Source organism: Scardinius erythrophthalmus, assembly GCF_964197995.2.
Source record: "Scardinius erythrophthalmus genome assembly, chromosome: 21".
In the NCBI taxonomy this organism is placed as follows: domain Eukaryota; kingdom Metazoa; phylum Chordata; class Actinopteri; order Cypriniformes; family Leuciscidae; genus Scardinius; species Scardinius erythrophthalmus.
The window spans coordinates 20,600,669-20,613,987 of NC_138241.1; the positions used below are offsets into that span (position 1 = coordinate 20,600,669).

The 13,319-nt window shown below is 35.7% G+C and overlaps 2 protein-coding genes across 3 annotated transcripts; both read left to right on the plus strand.

Annotated features, from left to right (window-relative positions):
* The first annotated feature begins 1,308 nt into the window (after positions 1–1,308).
* Positions 1,309–3,468, plus strand: trmt2b (tRNA methyltransferase 2 homolog B). The gene has a single exon (XM_081351945.1). It carries the CDS (start codon positions 1,504–1,506, stop codon positions 2,950–2,952), a length of 1,449 nt encoding a protein of 482 aa, XP_081208071.1. The 5' UTR covers positions 1,309–1,503; the 3' UTR covers positions 2,953–3,468.
* Positions 3,469–5,219: 1,751 nt separating this feature from the next.
* On the plus strand, positions 5,220–12,235 carry scdb (stearoyl-CoA desaturase b). Of its 2 annotated transcripts, none has more exons than XM_081350836.1 (6): positions 5,220–5,537; positions 5,755–5,959; positions 7,284–7,414; positions 7,736–7,941; positions 9,355–9,587; positions 10,569–12,235. In XM_081350836.1, exons 2-6 carry the CDS (start codon positions 5,770–5,772, stop codon positions 10,766–10,768), a joined length of 960 nt encoding a protein of 319 aa, XP_081206962.1. In that variant the 5' UTR covers positions 5,220–5,537; positions 5,755–5,769; the 3' UTR covers positions 10,769–12,235. The 2 variants fall into 2 exon arrangements, with proteins under 2 accessions (XP_081206962.1, XP_081206963.1); XM_081350837.1 differs by having other exon boundaries at positions 5,434–5,678.
* Positions 12,236–13,319: the final 1,084 nt, after the last annotated feature.

Sequence of the window (13,319 nt, forward strand, 5' to 3'; positions counted from 1 at the left end):
TACTTGTGATAAAATTAACCCCGCGAAGCCGTGTTTTACAGTGGATTTAGAACAGCTATAGGGGGTTGTTAGGCACGACGCAGAGCGGAGTTATAAAACGGTTACTCCATAAAAATATTCATTTTAATATGTATTTTATTCATAAAACAAACACCAGCAACAAAACATATAACGTTATAACACATTTATTCCTCCGCCAAGCAATGTATTCCCAAAGAGGTTGCTAAGCAGAAACAAAGAATCCCAAGCGGCAGTTGCGCAGTAATACATGAGTAGGCCTTCTTCTCATGTAATGCGGTCACAGGCGTGTGTTTGTGGAGTAATTTATAACGGCTTCGAACGCGGCTCAACCAAGGACTGGAACTATCCGTTTTATAATAACAACTTTTACAATATCAACTTCTATAAAAAAAATACAACAAAACCATCTGATATAAAATGCTCAGTTCTCTTAAATATTTTCTTTATTTAATTAATAACAACAATAATAAAACATTTGGCAGATTTCTGAAGAAATATCAGAAATGTTTGGTGAAATTATTGGTAACGTTTAAACTACTTTCCTCTACTATCAGTGTTTTACATTATATTTTATTTATTTGTTCATTTGTTAATTTATTGTTTTTTAATACATTTTAAAATCACATTCATTTATAACTCTTTTACTTCATTCATTATTTTGTTTATTCTGCTTATCTTGAATGTGTTTGTTCTCCTAAGAAAGTTTGTACAATATTATTTTTGTTCCTTAATAATAATAATAATGAATATGATTGATATGATAATAATAATCCACTCTTGCATGTATAAATGAAACTATGTGGTAGCTACTCGGCTTTTCTACAGATTGACAAAACTGTAGGCCTACATTTGTATTTACAAAGCAAACAATGATACATTTTACAATGCAAAATAAAGTTGTTCTTTAGTTTTTTTTTATATCTAAAATTTCTTTTTGTTTTATTGTTTTTATTTATTTATTCACATTTTACGGTGTAGGTTGTCACGATGGGAACCTGTAATTATAGCTACAGATTATAGTATACTTTAAAGATAATAAAAAAAATGAAATGAAATGAAATAGCAAAATAAATAAATAAACAAAATAAATCGTTAAAAGTAGTACTGCTCAACCTAAGGCTGAACAATTGCGGTTATATTTAGAGATTTGATAATGTACCTTGTTTGCTTGTGTTGTTGAAGTATAATAATAAAATAAAAATAATAATTAAAAAAAAAGTTAAAAGTAGTAACTTACTTCCGGTAAACGACTGTTACGGTCTGAAAGCAGAGTGGGCGCACTAGTAAACAAAGTAGCGTCATTAGAGCGCCGTATCAAAATGTTGTCAAGTTGGCACATGGAAAAAAGGTAGAAGGAACAATATTTGTTTTACCAGACTGTTTACACGTTTAAATAGCGAGACGGAATATATCTAGACTGTTTGAGCGTGTGACCCCACGGGCTCACTGACACTGACTAACTTAGGCTAGAAGTCTGCACCAATGTCGCGTGCATATGAAACAATGCGCTTACATTTAACCTGGCCAGTGTTGAAAAAAATCGTCACTGTACCAAAAATATGTTTCGGTTATTTAATAACCAGCCGCTGTGTTGTCAATACATGCTGTAAGCCTGTAAAGAGAAGAAATGAAAGGAACCCCAAACTACCTGCTGACTGGCACACTCTTTCCTGGGAAGAAAGACTGGCTGACACTGTGACTCCTTTGTGGAGAATGAATTATGAGAAGCAGCTCCAGTGGAAACAAGAGCAGCAGCACAAAATCTTGCTTGAGATGACAAAGCAACTAGCTCAGGATTCAATGCTCCCTTTTTCAAAGGACTTAAGATTCCCTCTCCTTTCCATAGTACCCTCACCAGTGAGAGATGGATACCGCAATAAATCAACCTTCTCTGTTAACAAAGGGGTAGATGGGAATCCAAAAACTGTTGGATTTTATATAGGCAATGGAAGAACGGGTAACATAGTATGTGTCCATGGTGACCATCTCCTGAACATGCCTTCAAAACACAGCGTGGTTGCAAGTTACTATGAAGATTTTATTTGCCGCTCACCACTCCGACCATGCATTTTGTTTCATGATGGTGGCCACTGGAGAGAAATCACGATAAGAACCAATTCTGCCGGTCACACCATGGCCATTGTTTACTTCCATCCTCAAAACCTAAGGCCTGAGGATATTGGCATCCATAAAGCTGCTCTGGTGGAGTACTTCACACAAGGTCCCGGAGCAGTTTGTCAGCTGGATTCTCTTTATTTCCAGGAGAGCACAATGACCCGTTGCAGTAATGAACAATCCCCCTATCAGCTTCTGTACGGACAGCCCCATATCTTTGAGGAGGTGCTTGGCTTCAAGTTCCGCATTTCTGCTGATTCTTTCTTCCAGGTGAATCGGGGAGCAGCGGAAGCTTTGTACAAAACTGTTGCGGAGCTGAATCGGGCTTGTGTTGGGGGCACACTGCTGGACGTATGCTGTGGTACTGGAGCCATTGGCATTTCGTTATCCCCACAGATGGAGAGAGTCATTGGCATAGAGCTCATTGAGCAGGCGGTCGAGGACGCCAAGTGTAATGCAGCGCTAAACAGAGTTCATAACTGTGAATTTCTCTCAGGCAAAGCAGAAGTTGTTCTGCCAAATATGATGCCCACTTTGAATTCTGATGGCGGACTGACAGCTGTTGTGAATCCGTCCCGGGCTGGCCTACATTATCGAGTTGTCAGAGCTTTAAGGAACCACCCAGCCATAAGAAGGCTGGTCTATATATCATGCAAACCTGATGGGGAGGCAATGAGGAACTTTAGAGAGCTCTGCTGTGGTTCTGGTTTTAAGAGAAAAATCACTGGTGAAGCCTTCAACCCAACTTTGGCTGTCCCTGTGGACCTGTTTCCACACACTACTCACTGTGAACTAGTGCTTGTTTTTGAGCGATAGTGATTGTTTAAATAAAATTTAAAAAAAAGAGTGGCTGCTTTTCCAGTGAATGTCTGTTTATCTATGCCATTAAATGTCTATGGAAAATTTTCAATGCATTTAGCCGACACTTAATTACATATTGTGGCATCATGAGAGGGTGTGTTCTAGAATCTAGAGGGCAGATACATTGCTCTAAGATGGCTGTAGCAAGAGTGCTTCTTGTTAAGAACTACCACTCCCAGGTCACCACTCGTGGAAGGGAAGCAAGATGGCCGCCTATTAAGGACTACAAAACCCAGGCTGCCAGAGATAGCAGTTCCAGCTGCAGCTAATAAGACCGGCAGCAGGGTCTAATAGAAGGTGTGAGAGAATGCTGTAGGTGTGTGTGGCTGGGAAAAGACAAGTCTGTGTGAAACAAAGAAGATTAAGTTATTTTGTTGTGAGGCTGAAGTGCTTTGAGTTTGAAAACCTTCGGTTTGAATATTAAACCCACACCTGCATACCGAAGAGACTATTGAAGCGGTGTTTACTGGGAAACTGCAAAAGCTAAAGATCCTGAACCTCTTGATGTCACTATATATAGTGTGTCTATATATAGTATAACCTCTTATGCTGTCACATGATATATATATATATATATATATATATATATATATATATATGATGTGTGTGTATGTAAATGTATACTGCAGTGTATATATATATATATATATATATATATGGATAGATATAGATATACTGTTATTATAACCTATATGTGTTATATGAACTAAAACCATAAAAGTTTAAGTTTGAAGAAAGTTTGTTACTTGAAATAAAATAAACTGTAAATAAATTAAAATATATTTTCAGCTCAGCATTTCTCCTTTTCGTTTTGTTTAACCTGATGTACTAAAATAACTTAAAATGGAATAAAAATGGTAGACATAAAAAAAACGAATAAAACGATGAAAATAAAAAATTTACTGAAACTTTAACAAACATTTAAATGGAAAAAAATAAAAAATCAATCAATATATTAATAGAAACTATAATAGTATCTCAGCGGTGCTAGCGTTCATATAAAAATATATAAAACTAGCAGGCCCCTTGCATTATCACTAGGGGGTACTATTGCGTCATCCCTCCATCTTGTGTAGTGCTTGCTATACATAGCCTACATGAATATGTACATGTAAGACAAGCCTGTATTTACTCACATGATTTTTGAAGTCTGATGGTAAGTATGATAAGTTGTGACAATTGGACACATTCCTTAAGCATTAACTGAAAGTTCACATTTGAACCACAGAATAGCCAAAACATAGCCTATGACTAGCACAAATATGTGCCGTAGCCATTTTCACATGCCACGCTCTTTCTCTTTTAGTTTAGACATGGAGTATGGCACAATGATGTGTGACTGAGAAGGGCTGATGATTTGGATGAAGCATGCTTACAACAAAATCACTTACTGAACTAGGCAAAATAATAAGTGCACTGATCGAGAAAACATTATGTAAATGGTTGATTTTTGACCAGATTCACAAGGCTAAGCCGTTTTGTGCAGTAGCCTATGTCACAGTTAATATCATATGAGTGCAAAATACAATCCCATTCAATTACAGTAATGTGTTCACCAGTACATTTTGAAATTAGAGCACATAAAGATCAGTAGTTCCTCTCTTGAGGAAACCTTAACTGTTTTAGCGCGAGTAGCTCTTCTTTAGAGGAACGACATGTTAGAAACATAGAGGTTGGAAAATGGCTTATGTTTACCAGTAGGGCTGAACTAGCAACAAAATAATCTCTTATTCTTGGAGAATATTTAAATGTTTGCATTTTAATCACAGTTATACAAATCTATTTGTCTTTTAGCATTGTAAGGTTTACTGTAGGCTACTCCAAAAAAGCAGCTCCAAAAGCAGGTTTTCACAGTGATGCAGAACAACCATTTTGGGTTCCCCAGAGAACCTTTCAGTGAAGAGATCTTAAAAGAATTGAAACTTTTTCCAAAATAAAGAACATTTTGTGCAATGAAAAAGTTCCATGGATGTTAAAGTTCTTCAATGTCACCACATTTAGGCTACTGATAGGCTATTTATATGCAGTATTACATTGAAACAGTGGCAAATGTATGTGCATAGGCTACATATATGTAGGTACACATATAGCAATTGTAACTCAACAGATGCCCATGACATATAATTTTTATGTCGCTGGTAATAAAAACATTGTTTTGGCAAAAAAAGCCATAGCCTATTGATAGGAAATAGCGTATCTTTGTGCTAGAAATGCAAAGACCTGCATTTCCTAATTTACTCGTGGGCATTAAAAGGCACAAGCTTTGTTGTGACCTGATCTGTATAACACAGTGAGATTAAACAGCAGAGGTGTTGGCTATCAGAAAACCAGCGTTCATGGCGTCCACATCATGAACATCAGATAACCGAGCAACCAATGAAACTGGCAGGGCTGGATGGCATCCTTTCAGCCTCGCCCAATTGCATCATTTTAAACGAAATCAGAGGGTTAGACACGCAAAAAAATCATTCACTCGACGGGAGAACCTGCTCGCATCAATCAAATTGCGATATTTTTTTTACAGTTGTATCGGAAACAAGGTAAGCGCGTAACAGCTGCGTGAATGCGCGTTTATCTCATCGCGTGCCTTTTTTTGTGACAGAAGTCACACCCATTTTGCGCAGAATTTAATACGTATGCATTGTATGAATGGTTTAAGGGATTTGTCTTTTAAAATAATAGTAAGTTTATTGAAATTGTAGATGGTTCTTCTTTGCCGACGGTCGTGAAAATATAACCGATTCGTTCTCTTCACAGGAGACTGTAACGAGCATGAAAGCAATGGCCGAAACGACGACGACGACAGAGGATGTTTATGATGATGCTTATGAGGAGAAACAGGGCCCGAAATTACCACTACAAATCGTATGGAGAAACGTTTTATTAATGACTCTATTGCACATAGGAGCTCTTTATGGATTGACGCTTCTTCCATCTGTCTCTTTCTTAACACTCATATGGAGTGAGTATGTTGCGCTTATTTTGACTATGTAATTGAACTGACTGTTTATTTTTTCGGTTTGTAATAGCAACCTGTTCCTGTGTTTATTACGTTTCTATTATGGCCTATGGCCTAATGATGATGTATAGATGATCTGTAACTGAGTTTTCATGCATCTCAGGCTTATTATATTCCTATCTTTGTTTGCTAAAACATCTAACATTTATCTCTAAATTATTTAAACTAATGCAATGTTAGTGCTATTGTTACAACCTACAGCCTAACACAAGCAAATATGGATATTTTTAATTGAGTGCCTTAAATTATTGTGATAATCAAATGTACTAATATATGTAGGCTACAATGCCATCCCCATCACCATCCCCACATAACCCTCATTTAAACAAAGAATAGCCTACAGATTTAATTCAAAACTGTTAATACAATCAGGAAAAAACCTAGAAAAAAACTATATTAAGACAAATAGGTTGGTAATAAAAAAAGTAAAGTTACTTTCACAATTATGTTCAGTAAAAGTCTATTTTGTGCTATATGTGTACAATAGAAGTGCTTTGGAAATTGATATATTAGTGTGGATTTTATGTCAGATTAAACATGAACTTGATTATAAATCAAATGATAAATCAGACATGCAATCTTACTTTCTTAGCTCAGAATAGTCCTGTAAATCTTTCATATATTTTTATACATCCTCACAATGTCTGCTGTCACCTCACAGGAGGCTGGTGGTCATGTGTGATAGTTTTTAACCCCTATAGCTCATGCATAATGGGTCAAATGGAAAAACACTCCCTGGTTCCCCCTTCTTTTTGTGCCAAGCAGGTGAATTTATTCTGTTACAGATTTAAAGTTGTGATTACTATTCTTAGATATTATCATTAATGTGTCATGCTTTATCCAAAACTGAAAGTCAGGCCACTATGTCTCAGCTAAATTTGTTATGTAGAAGTGTGCATGAGATATAGCGAGACAGTCCCGTGAGTAACTTGAAATCCAACCAAAATCTGAACTGGGCTGCACTGTTGTGTAGATTTTTGGCATCACAGCAACGCATAATATTGCACCCTGACGAACAAAGAACAATTGCTGTTGAAATAAGCACTCCATTGTAAATTGAGCGGGGTCATAACAGTGTGGCCTTCTTCACAGTCTGTGGCCTGTTATCCCACATCCCTTGCAGCCTGGCCTGACAACACACAGTGAGACATTCTGTCCTCTCATAGAACGAATCAAGGGCACACCGTTACACATTATAGAATCTGTGTGTAGTTCAGGCTAATGTGTTTTTAAACATTCTTTTCTGTTTTCTCTCTTAATGTGACAGCGGGAGTGTGTTTCATGGTAAGTGCTCTTGGAATAACCGCCGGTGCCCATCGCCTTTGGAGCCACAGGTCCTACAAAGCCTCATTGCCATTACGAATCTTCCTAGGGGTTGCAAACTCTATGGCTTTTCAGGTAAAACATTTTTTAAGTGAATAAAACCATATTCCACATTAAATTATGCAATGTGAATGCAGCTCAGATGGAGGTGGTAGGGCGTAGTGGTTAAAGATCTGGGCTAGTAGGTTCAAACCCCACAAGAGCCGAATGATCACCATTGTGCCTTTTGAGCAAAGCAATTAACCCCAGGACGTTCAACTGAGATTGTCCCTGTAAAATGTGGACTGTAAGTCACTTTGGATAAAAGTACTACTTATGCTTGCTGGATAGGTTTATTTTTCTTTTTGTAGCTTTCATTCACTTGTACTCCACTGATGTATACTTATATCCTTTTAGAATGATGTCTATGAGTGGGCCAGAGATCATCGTGCCCACCACAAGTTTTCTGAGACTGATGCGGACCCACACAATGCCCGCAGAGGATTCTTCTTTGCTCACATCGGCTGGTTGCTGGTCCGCAAACACCCGGAAGTTATTGAGAAAGGACGCAAGCTGGAGCTCACTGACCTTAAAACAGATTGGGTTGTAATGTTTCAGAGAAGGTCAGTAAGAAAATTTGACACTTCCGATTTACTTTTATAAATATTATCACTTAAAGTTCAAAAGTTTGGGGTCAGTCATTTTTTTTAAAGAAATTTGTATTTTTAGTCATTAAATTGATCAAAATCGACTGTAAAGACCTTTAGAATTAGACCAAGGTTTATATTTTAAATAAATGCTGTTCTATTGAACTTTATATTCATCAAAGTATTCAAAAAAAAAAAAAAGTAATAAAAACTCGGTGAGTGTTTTAGCGCAATTTTCTCACCTCATGGGATCACAACACTAAGAGATAGTAAATCTTTTCCTGGATTTTTTTTTGTGCGTTCCCGAGATTAGACCTTCCTTAACATAATGCCGAAAACCCGAAGTCTCTAGGTGGTCTGGTTGAGGAGTAGATAGAAGTGCAAGATTGGTGCGCACAGACGCACAGAACAGAAATCATGAGTTAACAATCGCAATTTTTCCGGTGGAAAATTGCGCTAAAAAGTATAATGACAAGAAATTAGCATATTAGAATGATTTCTGAAGCATCATGTTACACTGAAGACTGGAGTAATTCAGCTTTATTGTCACAGGAATAAATTACATTTTAAAATATTTTATATATAGATAATATATTTTTGATCCAATAAATACAGAGAAACTATGTCTTCTTACCGACATCAAACTTTTGAACAGTGGAGTACATACACTACCTTTGTATTGACATAATTATCACTGAAAAAATTACAAATACATTCTTCATAAAACGTTTTCCTTTTTATAATAATATAATTTAATTATGCTATATTTTAGCTTTTAAAAATCTTCTGTTTTAGTTTATATATTTGGATAAACTCAAAACTGGTTCAATTGATGAACACTATGGGCCAGATTTACTAAAAAGGGCAAATTAGCGTGAGAGTGCAAATCCAAAAATTCCTTTGTCCACACCTTTTCATCGCAAATGTTTCACTGCGTGTCTTAGTAAATCTTGACAGTAGTTTTTTATCAGTATTTACTGGGTGAAAACCTGTGAATGTACTTTGATCCAGGTTTTGTCAGTTCTTATGAGCTAAAAAGTTTTTTTTATTTAAAATATTCACTACACCTCTGTGACCCCGTTATTAGGAGTGGCCATCTAAACTAGGCCACATATTTGGCACTAGCTAGTGTGGAATAATCAATATCCCTTTCCATCACTTTGAATGACATACAACAGAAAAAGTGCCAAGCTTTTTGATAAGGGTTTAAGAATGTGTCTTGCCAGATCAGATAATGGAAGAAAAACTGGTTAGTCAGCATTTCAAACTGCGTGTTGTGGTCTAGCTGATGTTTAACAGCTGTTGTTAATTCAGAAAATCTGTTACATACAGTAGAAGAATAGCAATCGGAATGTTTGTTTTGAATATCTTACATTTCTCTGTCCCTAGGCATTACAAGTTATCTGTGGTGGTGATGTGCTTTCTCTTCCCCACGCTTGTACCTTGGTACTTTTGGGAAGAGAGTTTTTTGAACAGTTACTTTGTCCCTTGTCTGTTGAGATACACTGTGGTCCTTAATGCGACCTGGCTGGTCAACAGTGCAGCTCACATGTGGGGAATGAGGCCCTATGACAACAACATCAATCCCAGAGAGAACAAGTTTGTTGCCTTCAGTGCCATTGGTAAGAACAATGTCTTTTCTTTTCCAGCTTAATATTCATTCAATCATTCATTCATAATTTATTAATTAATAACTTTTAAAAAATCTTCTTGTTGCACTTTGCACATTTACTTTTACTATGTAAAACATGGAAGCAGTTAAGTTGCTTTATGTTTTTTTTTATCAAATATATGAATAGTATATATTAAGTAATATTCATATTATTAAAGCCATGCAGACACATTCAATCACACAAAAAAGTATATTGTACAGGATATTGTATTTGAATGCACAAGTAAACCAAACCGCAACAGTATGTACTATTCAAAAGTTGGTGGTCAGTAATATTTGTTTTTAAGAAGTCTCTTCTGCTCACCAAGGCTGCTTTTATTTAATCAAAATGACAGTAAAGACTGTAACATTGTGAAATATTATTGCTATTTAAAATAACTGTTTTCTATTTGAATGTATTTTAAAATGTAATTTATGCCATTACATCCATTACTGCAGCCATTACTGTAGTCTTCAGTGTCACATGATCAGTGCTGGGGAAAGTTATTATAATTATTGCAGTAACCCTGGAAATGTTACTAATTGCGTGACTTTTTATGGGGAAGATACTTTTTCTCACCTAGGCTGGGCTTGCTTGTTCTGTTTTTGGCAAATGTAAAGGTCCTTTCACACCAAGTGAAATGAATATGCCTCAGACTGAAGGAAATGCAAATTCAAATTCAAATGCCTGTACAGTAGAGGTCGATAAACGGGAAAACAAATTAACTTGCGTTACTTATCTGAAAAAAGAACCTCAGATATGTTGTTGTGAATTTAAAAGTAATGTGTTACTTGTTACCTTGAAAAGTAATCTGATTATGTAACTCAAGTTACTTGTAATGTTTAACTACCCCCAACACTGTACATGATCCTTTTTTTGATGAATAGAAAACAGAATTTATTTGAATTTATAAACTTTAAATAAACTTTTAAATATGCAATTTAATTTCAGGTGAAGGATTTCACAACTATCATCACACATTCCCCCATGATTATGCTACAAGTGAGTTTGGCAGTCGGCTGAACCTGACCAAAGCGTTTATCGATCTTATGTGCTTCTTTGGGCTGGCCAAGGATTGCAAGAGGGTAACTCATGAGACCATCATAGCCCGCGTTCAACGCACCGGTGATGGCAGCCACAAAAGTGGTTGATTTGATCATTACATATCCAAAACAAACAAAAAAAAGTTATAAGCCAACATTTCTTAGTGTGCAATGAAGATTGATCTGTGTACACTCTCATATGAAATAAGAAGCTCTAGAGTGTGTTGGACTAATATGTGTTCTTAAGAATTCTTTCCTTTTCATGACTTTAGGGGATTATTTTTGGAGATGGTACAGGCCATAGATTGGGAGGATAATTATGTCTCAGTCTGCCTCAAGAGGCAAGAGACGGTACTTCACTAGTTAAACAGCCATGTGCCTCATTACAGCCCCTCTCATGAATAGGTTTCTCTGGCTTAGCAGTTACGGTTCTGATTTAAAAAAAAAATATCATTCCAGAGAGCTATGCAAGCTGTAAAATTAAGTTAAGCTATCAATATATTGCCACTACATTTTCTTAGGTGATACACCCAACAGTATGCGCAACACATCAACAGTGATAAGTTCTGTTTCTAATAGTTTTGTTAGTTCTGACAGTATGCCTATACATGTAAATACATCTTACTGATTACATTATTGATCATATTTATTCACATTATTATTATTTAAATAAATGATTCTACATGCCAATGCAAAAGTCTTCAGATCAGTGATGTTTATAATGAGGAATTTCCTCAAGTGAAATGAGCAAATCATCAGAAATTTGTATTTCATTTTCCATATTGCATAGCTCTCTATCTGGTTTCCATGGCCTCTTTTGGTCCTGTAAAAGAGTTCCTGGCAAATGTGGTGACCAGGAATATGGTGACCTCTTTTCTAATTAAATACACTGAAGCACCAAATGACTATTTCAAGTATTGTGGAAAATATTTAACCAGAAAATATTTTGAAAGAAATGTATCTGTTGAGGTAAATGTATTAAGGTGCATTTATTCTAGCATATTTATTATAGGACATTTATTTGTCCTTATTATATAATCCAAGGATTGGAATATTTAATTGTCTTCAGATAGTATCTTGCCCTTTGCCTTATAGAATAGGGAGATTTTGGGTTAGACTCAAAATTGAAAATGCAAAAATTATGTATCGCATCAGAAGAATTGTTATAAACTAAAGAAGTTTTAAATCAGATGTATCATTCGGGGTGGGCTTCTTTTCTTGGCTCTTCTGTGATGAATGAATGACAACCTACAAATATTCCTTCTCATAAATGTTTGATAGGTTGTTAGATTTCTCCAAATATAAGAAAAATATTCTCACCAAATGCGATATTTAAAACATGCATCCATGTTTAGGAAGAAGACACAAATTGGCTATATTTTACAGCTCAATTATTTATACAGTGACCTTTGATGTCTGGGAGCCTTAATGGGCACATTTTCAAGGAATGTTGTTTCATGTACCATAAACCAAAATTTCTATAAGTGGGAGAGTTTTACGAGTTGTACCGTGAGTTTTGTTATGAATCAATATTAATCTTTTCTTAATTGAATAAAATGTGTGTATGTCTGAAAATGTTGTCTCAACGAACTTTATTTTGGCACACCGACCATATTGCACATTCATTAATCATTTATGATAAATGGATGTAATTTTTAAGACAAAAAAGTTAATACAGCTTATTCATTGCGATTCATCCAATGAATGAAACGTTCACCCGCGCGCGCGAAAATGTCTGTAAAAAAAAAAAAAATAGTTAACCTATTAAAATTTTAATCTGAAAACTGATAGTAAACCTGTTTGTTGTTAGGCTACTGTAGTTTTATTTATATTTCATATATGGGGAAAAAGGTAAAAACTTGCGAGCACATGCTAAAACCACTAGGCCTAAATAAATGTAGCCTATATCCATATAAGATTTAAAGTAAAACGGCCATTGCAACATCATTTTACAATCATGAATAGGCCATATATATTTAGTTTAACATTCATTGATAACATTAATACTCGCATTCAAACAGTGGATTTAGAATATAGTGGCAAATTCGCTTTACTTCATATGAAAGCCTTTCAAAGCCTAATCCAAAAACATCCCTCTGGAATCTCCCAAATAACTTTCCTAATCCTAATTTGCACAAGAGAAGATACGCGGACGTCAAAGAAGCTGAACCTAAAGGTCATGAAGCGTCAGCTAAGGACTAAACTGAGAGAAAAGGTAAAAGAACAATTTAAAAAGAGTTATGAAGTCCTCCTGAAAAACGCAAACACAATTGTGTCGATTATCCTCAGTAGGCCTAGGCCTATGTTAATTCCAGCTGTTTATCTTTTAATTAAACTCCTCGCGCTCATGGATAGCTACATTTAACAATGTGCCGTTTTAAAACATAATAATTATATATAGGCTATATAGGATTAACGGAGTCAGGCTAAACAAAAAAAGTTAGCCCCTGTCCTGCGCATTTATTTTTTAAACTATTTTACTGAAATTGAATTTATCAGCCTTTCTGTGCATTTAAATGGATTTCTAAAAACTCTATTCATAAGTTTGAATTTAACTTGCTTATAAGCCTATAAATTCCTGTGAACGCTACAAATAACTGTTGTCGTTTGATCCAGTAGATAGGCTAATGTCAGTAATCCCTGAGTGTTATCAACCACA